Genomic DNA, 9298 nt, shown 5'->3' on the forward strand with positions numbered 1-9298 from the left:
ACACACCGAGCGTGCATCGTGCTCTTCAGGAACATGGGGTGCTTTCAGGAAGCGCCCCTTCCCCCAGCAGTGACTACACCCACAAGTGACTGCTGTAGCAGGTCCTCTAGGCCCCGGTACCTAGTCTACACTCGCTCTGCCCACTCCGGGGCAGCACCAGAGAGCATGGGAGACCCGCAGCCCAAGGTCTCAGGCACAGCACAGTGAGCCATTCAGCTCCCTGGCTGGTGCCATTCACTGGCCTGCCCCAATACATACACCAGAGAACTGGATTCATCCCCAGATGCCTGGATTCCTTCCAAAATAAAACTGCTTGAAGCCAGGCGTATGCCTGTAATCCCAGCACCTGGGAGGCTGAGGCAGGAAGATCACTGCAAGTTCAAGGCCTGCCTGAGCTACATAGTGAGTTTGAAGTCAGCCTGTACTACAGAGAGGGACACTGTCCCCAGAAAAAAACAAAAAAAGAAAGTTGGCAATAGCGAGCTGAGGTGCAGCCACAGAGCGGGCTCGGACAATGTTGCATTGACAGAGTGGAACACTGCATGGCCATTGTGAAGACGCTGGGGTGGGCAGGAAAGGGGCGCAGGAGTTACAGTATCAGGGGCAGCTGGCTTTAAGACATCTCCAGGATGCCCCCATTTTGTACCAAAAAGTACATACATAAACATACTTCATGAACATGGGTAAAAATGGGAGCAAAGGTCCATCCTGGGTGGAGATAACACGCTCCAGCTCCCGGGGGGCCTTCTCCCTTCCTGCTTATCTTCAGTGTCTGGGACACAGCCCCACAGAGAGCACAAAGGAAAACCCAAAGACCAACACAGTGGTGCACGTCTGTAATCCCAGGGAGGCTAGGCAGGAATGTCACAAGTCTGTCCCAGCATGGACTACTAAGTGACTTAGACAGACGCTGTCTCAAATAAAAATTGTAAAAAGAACCTGGGGATGGAGCTCAGTGCAAAGGCCCTAGCTCATTCCCTAGTATCCACCCTTCAGAAGAAGCATTGAAAAGTGGTGGTGCACGCCTGTCATCCCAGCACTCGGGAGGCTGAGGTGGGAGAATCAAGTTTGAGACCAGCCTGGTCTACAAAGTGAGCTCAGGGCCAGCCTGAACTGTGTAGTGAGACCCTGTCTCAAAAAGACAAAAAAAAAAGCACTAACAAGAGAACAGAAGATGGAACCACGGAGCCACTGAATGAATGAATGAGCAAATTTTCAGAGAGGCAAAACGGGAGCTGCCCTCACCCAGTTTTTCACCCTCCTTGTGTGTGGTCCTGGCTGCTTAATATCCTGCAAAGAACAAGTGCCACCTGTGTGGTGCAGAAAACAAAACCCGAGTCGGGTGTCACCCAGCGCCACAAACACCTGCCCGGCAAGCGCAAGGTCCTGAGTTCAATTCCAGATACGAAAAAATAAACCCAACTTCACAGGCAGCCGGGGACCCCACCCATCACCCCACATGATCAGGAGCTCTTTGCTGCTGACTAGTCACTCCTGCGGAGTCTGGCGAGCAACACTTGCCCTCTGCCAGCTCCCAAGCTCTGTCTGGGGACCCCTGGGTACTCTGGTGGCCGGGCCAGCTCCTGTCCCTGCCACCCTCTCCTCACCTCCCACCTGTGGGGCCTGGGACCACAGGTACTCAATTGCACAGACAAAATGATGGTCACAGCTACAGGCCCTGCCTCCTTCAACTGTCCCATGGAGTCCACAGCAGGAGAAGGTCCTGGGGACTTGGGGACTTGGGAACCTCAAGCCTCCTGAAGGCTGGGCTCTGAGCTGGGCTGTCAACACCGCCCAAGCCCTCCCTGCCAGGTTGAGCCCTGGGCACTAGGGGCCAGCAATGGTGCGGCAGACCCAGGCCCAGGGTCATGCATGCCCACGGGGGGGGAGGGTCACAGGCAAGTGCCTGCTGGCCTGAGGTCAGGGGCATGTGCAGAAAGCACTACGTCATGCAGCGCCACCAAGGCAAGATCAGGTCCATCAAGAGTATCAACATTCTATACATAAAAACATTTGTAAAGTCATAAGGGCTGCCGGTGAGCACACAGCCCATGACACCTGAGAAACATGATGGCTCCCCGCCCTTCTAGCCCCCTCCAGAGGCAGATGCCCGCAGAGGAAGAGACACATCTGCTTGGGCGGCACTGGGAGAGAGGTTGTGGGATGCGAACCAGACCCCAGGGTCGGGCAGGTGACAGAAAGAAGGCACAGGGTGGGGGGAGGACATCTATGTAGGTGGCACCCACGGCTGGTTGTGTGCAGGTATGTGTAGGAGGACCACTGACAGCCCTGCTAGCATACTGGGAAGCAGGGACCCACATTCTGCCCCACAGGACCTGATAAAAGGGGTCCCCAGCAGTGAGCAGAGGACACACACAACAAGATAGCCAGGACTAAGACGTGCAGCAACTTCAGGCAGGCTCAGAGACTGGGGTTCAATCCCCGGCATGCTGTGCAGGCCCCGCCCCTGGGATGCGCTGAAACAGTGATTGAGACTGGGTGTGGTGGTGCTTGCCTATAATCCCAGTGCTTGGGAGGCTGCAAACGGGGATCACTATGAGTTCTATGGGTGCAGTGGGAGAGTCCCTGAAGACCCTGTACTATAGAAATACATAAAAAAAAAAAGAAGTGCAGCAAGGAGGCCGGGGTGATGCATGTCACTGGAGTGCACCCTTCTCCCAAGAGCAGTGCTCACTTCTCCCCAGTCTGCTCCTGCCCTGGAGCTGGCCTGGGACCCAGCCCCAGCCACCAGTCTTGGCACTGCTCCAGGGGCTGGTACATGTCCTCAGCCAGGCCAGCCAGTGGGTCTAGGACCCCTGAAATTCCTGGCAAAGAAGCCACCACTTCTCTTCCAGAATGCTCTGCCCAGGAGCTGCTCCTGCGGTGGTTGGGTCCATCCGAGTCTCTGCTGAAGGACAGCCCTCCGGGAGGATGGAGGAGCAGAAGTCCTGGGGACAGTAACTTCCCTGGCCACAGTCTCTGCCTCCATGAACCTGCACAAGGCTCCTCCTACTGCACTCCAAAGGTCCGTGGGGGCCCACATGCCCTGAGCAGAGTCAGAGCCGAGGACAAGACCATGGCCTCGAGGTCAGCAAGGAAGGAAGGAGCTGGGCGGGCCTGGCACAGGGAAGAGGCCTGCACAGACAGGAACAGGAGGAGCAGGCAGCAGAAGCCAGCCTGGGGAGGGAGGCGAACTGCTGTGATCCCAGCACTTGGGGGGGGCGGGGGGTGGTGAGGCAGGACTGAGCCCAGCCGGGGAATCTCAGCAATTTAACAGGATCCTCTCTCAAAACTTAAAAAAAAAAAAAAAAAATGGGGGCAGGGCAGGGATGTAGTTCAGTGGTACAGTGCAATCACAAGGTCCTGAGTTTGATTCCTGATGCAAAAAAAAAAAAAAAATTTGCAAGCGCAGGGGGATGTGGTTCAGTGTGAAGGCCTAAGCTCCACCCCCAGTAGAGGGGCCCTAAAAGCGCTAGGGCCTCAGAGGAAAGGCTTGAGAGCTGGGGGTTTCTAGAGCCCAAGAACTCCCCCACCCAGTTTCCCAGGGGGAGGTCGGGGCAGTCCGGGCAGCTTGCGGTTGCACACTAGTGAGCTGTTCGGGTCCTGGTGTTGCCTCAGGGTCCTGCCTGCATCACCAGTGAGCAAGCATGTTACTCACAGTCGGCAGATAACCAACCCCACAGGCGGTGAGAGCCCTAACCACTTCCTGAAGGGTTGGCCTGAAACCACCTGCCTGAGTTCAAGTCCAGGCTCTGCCACTTCCCAGCTGTCTGACCACAGAGAAGCCACTCACCTCTCTGGGCCTCAGTTTCCACACCTGCAGAAGGGGAACAATTTCAGTCCTGCCCATAGAACTGACAGGGAAGGGGTGAGGGCAAGAAGAAGTTCCTAGCCACAATACCAAGCCTGTGGTCCCTGGGTTATGGAGACACAGCAGAGCAAGGAACAGGCTCTTCCGAGAGGAACAAAAGCAGACAGCAACCAGAACTCGCCTGCGCATTTCCCACCAGATGGCTGGGGAGAGGAATCAGACTTCAGCTGAAGCACAGAGCACTGGATGCCACGGCCCATTTCCCAGTCCCACAAGCAGCAGGAAAGCGTCTCTAGCTCCATCTGGCATCCCTAACCAGCATCCCCAGTCCCCTCGTCCTGTCCGGTCTCTGCAGAAGGTGTGGAGTCTGAGCTGAGCGCCACAGGGGCCCCAGGAAGGAAGTGCTCTCTGGCCAACGCAGAAGGCCAGGCGCATCTGCTGGACGCCCGCAGGCAGGATGCTCTTTCTTCCTCGGTCACCTTCTCCCACTGGGGGACAAACAATGGCCTCAGAGGCAGAGCACAGTGCCTGCTACCGGGGGAGGGGCGAAGGGCACGGCGGAGGAGGGCCGCAAAGCAGCTTCAGCCAGCAAAATACTGCTGAGTCTCTCGGCTGCAGAAGCCGAAACTCAGAGACCGCATCGTATGGGGCCGCTTGCAAAAGCATTTGCAGCAAAGGTGGAGGAGTTGAGTGCCGGACCTCCTGCTGCTGAGCCACAGGCCCACACGCCAATCCCTACCTGACTCTCACACCGCCCCTCCAGCCTCTCCAAGGAGACACTGCCTATTGCTTTGCACTTCAATATTTTAAGCAAATTAATCACAAAGGTGATGAATGTCTAGAGACAACTTTCCAGGGAAAATTTTAGTTAGAACATTTACACACACAGACATACACAAAATACTACTTGTGCACAAATCTTAGTACAACACAGCATATAGGAGACCCTTAATACATACCTTTCGAAATGAACAAAATGCATTAGATAATTTGTCTAAGAAAGCGGCTAGAGAAGTCACCCTAGCAAAATTCTGGACATCACAAGCAATCCTGTTGCCAGCAGAGGCCTTAAGCACAGTGACTCAATCCCAGGACAGCACCATGAGGTTACAGGTGAGAAAACCCAGGTCCCTAGGGACTCAGTGACTTCTCCCTACCTACACAGGCAGGAAGAAGAGACTCCAGGACTCACACCCATACGATTTGGTGCACAGCCCACGCCCTAGCCTCCAGCCCAGGCTGCCTTTGTCTTCTACACAGGACCAGAGGGCAAGGAAGCCACATTCCCCAGCTCCCTCCGGTCCCCTGACCCACAGGTCAACCCCTTCCCCGAGTTGAGGGCTCCAAGCTCCTGGCTTCTGGCTTCCAACGGATACTATCTTCAGTACAGGGTTCAATGATTCCCTACTTAGGTACGCACCTGTGTGACCCTGGCCAGCTCAAACCTTGGGACACTCCCAGCAGCCTTTTGCACCCCAACCCTGCCGGCGACTATCTCCCCAAAGGTGCAGCTCTTCTGACTTTTCTTACTACAGAGCCGCATTACCTTCTCTAGAATTTCAAAGAAATGAAATCCGATGGCATACCATCTTTTGTGTCTTGCTCTGTATTCTTCGAAGCACAAGTACATAATCAGAACCCGGAGGATTGTCAGAGAAAGGAGGGTGGGGCTGAGCGGTTCTTTCTCTGGCAAGCAGCCCCCCGGGGGGCTTTGATGTTAGCTCAGGAACCCATCCCAGGGGGCCGCGGGCACGGTCGGCACTGGACTGTAGAGCGGACCCTGGAAAATCAGTGACCGCAGGGAGGAAGGAGCTGGCTTGCCTGGAGCCCAGGGTCACTTCTGCGGGCCCGGCGCAGCGTCCTGAGCTCGGACGGGGTCCCTCGTGAGTCGCGCAGCTCCCTACCTGTGCATTGCTGGATGAAGTGCTGGTACTCCGAGCCCTGCTCGCCGGGGACGATGGTGGCGCCCTCGTATCTGAAAGTCACCCTTTGGGTTGAGAGAAGAAAAGACACACGTGAGCGCCGGGCGGCAGGGGCAGGCCCCGGAGAGGTGAGGGCGGCTGCGGCGGCGGCGGCGGGTCTGCTCACCAGATGACCGCCGAACCGTCGTCGCGCACCCGGTTGTACGCCTCGCGGCACGCCTCCTTATCAATCTTAGTGGCCATCGCCGGGGACTCTGCCCCGAGCGGCCGAGCGCGCCCCGGGCCGGCTGCAGGGACAGAGCGCGGCGGGGACGCGCGGAGGGCGGCGGCGACTGCGACGCGGGAACCGAGAGCTCGGAGCGCGGCCGCGGTTCTGACTGCCGGCGGGCGCGCGCCGGGACCCCAGGCTGCTGTCCACCCCGCCCCACTGCCCCCATTGGTCGTCCGCGCCGCGGTCCGCCCCGCCCCCCTTCGGCATTGGTCTGTACATCTCAGGGGCGTGGCGTAGTGACTCTCTAGTAGCCAATCCCTGCCACAGTGGGTTGCGCAAATCCTTAGAGGGAGCCGGAGTCCGGGTTTTCCCCGCCCTCCCTTCCCGCCCTCCTCACCCCTCCCCGCCTTGCACACCACACTCTTTGCTCTCCTTCCCTTCCTCTTCCTCCCCTCCCCCTCCTCTTCTCCCCCTTCCTTTTTCTCGCCCCCCCCACTCCCACCCCCTCCTGGATTCTCCTCCCTGGACTCCTTTTCCTACTCCCGACCCATCTCTTTCCCTCACCCAGAAACACTAATCTAACGTCCTGCTCCTCCTCTCTCTTGTGCCCTTCTCCTCTTACCCCTTCCTTTCCTCGCTTCTTCGTCCCGCAACCCTTCCCCTCCCTTTCTGCTCCTCTCCTCCCCCTTACTTCCTTTCCCTCCTTCCGCTGTCCCAGCTTATGGAAGCCCCCAGCCCCTTGGCCCTTCGCTGCCCCTTCCCCCGCGCAACATCGCCCCATCCTTATCTCCTCCACCCTGGCCCTGGCCGCTGAGCTCAGGGACTCCCAGTGGATGACCTAATGCAGTGGACCAAGGACACAGGCTGTCCACTGCCCCCACCCCAGCGTGGAGTTCTGTGAAGTGGACTTGTGCGTGCGTGTGTGTGTGTGTGTGTGTGTGTGTGTAAGGATGGAGCATTCTAAATAGGAGGGGGAGAAAGCGGACTGCTTCCAGGACGCTGGTGAGAGCCCTCTTTACTCTGGCCTAGGTTCTCCCCTCCCACCCCAGCGAAAGCTGACCAGCGGTCCTCCTTCCTCCCTGCCCTTCCTCCAGCCGCGACCCTGGGGCCTGGCTCACACACAAGGCTGTGACCTGGACGAGACTGCCCCTCGATGGGAAGGTGACAGAGCTGCTTGAAATGACACCGTGTAAACGCATAGACGAGACACCCAAGAAAGGCGGTTCTTAGTTGTTAAGTAATCAAAATAAATCCCGAGTGCAAACCCAAAGGGTCAAGTAGTATGTGTAATAAAGTGTAGAATTCTTGCCAAGCAAAAACCAAAAGGAGACGAATGAATCCATCCATGCAAGGGTGAATGGGTAGGTGGCTGGGCCATCACTACAGACAAGTAGGAGCTGGTGTCGCTGCAAATAAAATGACAAAACAAACTCCAGCTTGGAGCGGCTGTTGGGCTTCTTCCCACCCTGCTGTGTAAAGGTAAGGGGCAACCTGGCACAGAAAGGCACAGACGCTCCATTGCCCACACCGCTGGTCAGCCTGCATTTGGGAAAGGATCAAAGAAAGACCTGTGAATAAAGGAGCCCCCAAGAGTGTCAGAAGCGGACCGGGCAGCTCCAAGGGTGAGCCCAGAACAGCAAAGGTCTTTCCAACCAGAAGGCTTCCGAGATGGATATATTCAAATACGTATGAAACCAGCTTCAAGAAGAAAAATGACTACCACACACAAAGAGTGGGAAGAAAGGCGGCAGCCATGAGACATATTGGCTGTTCAGATCACAAAGAATCAGCATCGATGGCACAAGGAGAGGACAGCCGCACCAAAGAAAACCAGCGCAGATGTGACCGGGTGGATCTGACAGCTTGAGACCACGAGAAGATGCCCAGCCTCAGCCCGAGAAGGGAGATGCAAACACAGCAAGACTGGGAAGCCTCGAAAACAACATAGCAGGTCAGAGCAGATAAAAAAGCTGGACAGGTGTCCTTTGCAACTGGGTCTATGCGATTGGTGGTTAACCTGTGGCACGGGTACCACAGTGGACTATCTGTCATTGGCAGCTCTGAAAGGTTTGCCATAGCTGGACTACACAGCCCAGTCCCTCACCTTCCATATGGAGGCAATGGGCACATTTTCAAATCGTTATGGCCGCAACCAGGTCCCTAACTAGGCCCTGGGATGCCGGGTGCTCTGTCCCATGCTCCGGGATTCTAATGTAATTAAACCAAGGCGCATCCCATCGTTCACTAGTGTTTAGCACCCTGGTGCACCCTATGGTGTTTAGAGTCTCATGGGTGACTCTCCTTACAGCTAGGACTGAGAGCCATGGCTGTAGGTCTCCCTTCACACAAGCAAAATACACTCAAGGTCATTTGTCGCCTTTTTCTAGTAGCAGAAGGTTAGGAATAACCTGAGTGCCCATCAGGAGGGGACTGCATAAATGGAGTGATATCGAACCCCACGGAGCCTTGTGCCCATGCTCAAAGCAGAAAGATAAGGACCCTTTCTAAGTGACGCTGCCTTGCCTGCCTCTATGTCTTGAAGTGATATGAAACATTTCCCCTTCCTGATCCTTTTGGCTTTGGGGAAAAGCCCTAATTTGCACCGTACCAGATCTAGGGAAAAGGAGGCAGCAGGGCAGTGCGTGCTTATGAGCCTGCCTTTCTGTTGGATGGTGCTCACTGCATTTTAAAAGTTTTATTTATTATTAGGGGCTGGAGATACAGCTCAGTGGCATAAGTGCCTGCCTGGCAAGTGCAAGGGCCTGAGTTCAATCCCCAGTACAAAAAAAGAAAAGAAAAAAGTTTTAATTATTATTATCATTATTATTGTTATTATTGTCTTTTTGAGACAGGGTTTCCCTATGCAGTTCAGGCTGACCTTCGACTCACTTTGTAGTTCAGGTTGGCCTCAACTCACGGCATCCTCCTGCCTGAGCCTCTGGAATGCTGGGGTACATGCACGTGGCACCCCACCCTATCTCACTCCTTGTAGGGACATGAAGGAGGACTTTTAGAGCCATTTCAGAAAGTGGCCAGAAGATTGGGGTGTTCCAAGGAGGGGAAGGATATTGAGGGGCATCAATGCACTATGCCTTTTACTACAATTTTTAATTTAAACGTTCACAAGGGCTGGGGAGCTAGCTCAGCGACTTAGGTGGCAAGTGCAAGGTTCTGCGTTCAATCCCCAGTACCAAATAAAGTAAAATGAACACCCACAGCATTTTTCTACCACCCCTTGCATGCAAGTGTGGAAAATTCTATAAAATACCGTGAATTTTATAAAATACCGTGAAGCTTGCACAACATAGTGTTTAGCGCCACGCTGCGGTGGGGCAGGGCAGTCCGGTGCGGAGA

General features: G+C 55.5%; 1 protein-coding gene across 1 annotated transcript in view; it reads right to left on the bottom strand.

Moving 5' to 3' along the window:
• Positions 1-6094, bottom strand: part of Cotl1 (coactosin like F-actin binding protein 1) — a 32719-nt gene extending 26625 nt beyond the window's left edge. The window contains exons 1-2 of the mRNA XM_004644966.2: positions 5900-6094; positions 5716-5798 (exon numbers count right to left, since the gene is read on the bottom strand). Coding sequence (XP_004645023.1) covers positions 5716-5798; positions 5900-5976 — 160 coding nt within the window. The 5' untranslated portion in view covers positions 5977-6094. The remainder of the gene's footprint in view (positions 1-5715; positions 5799-5899) is intronic.
• Positions 6095-9298: the final 3204 nt, after the last annotated feature.

This window comes from Octodon degus, unplaced genomic scaffold, assembly GCF_000260255.1.
Source record: "Octodon degus isolate 3935 unplaced genomic scaffold, OctDeg1.0 scaffold00215, whole genome shotgun sequence".
Classification (NCBI taxonomy): Eukaryota; Metazoa; Chordata; class Mammalia; order Rodentia; family Octodontidae; genus Octodon; species Octodon degus.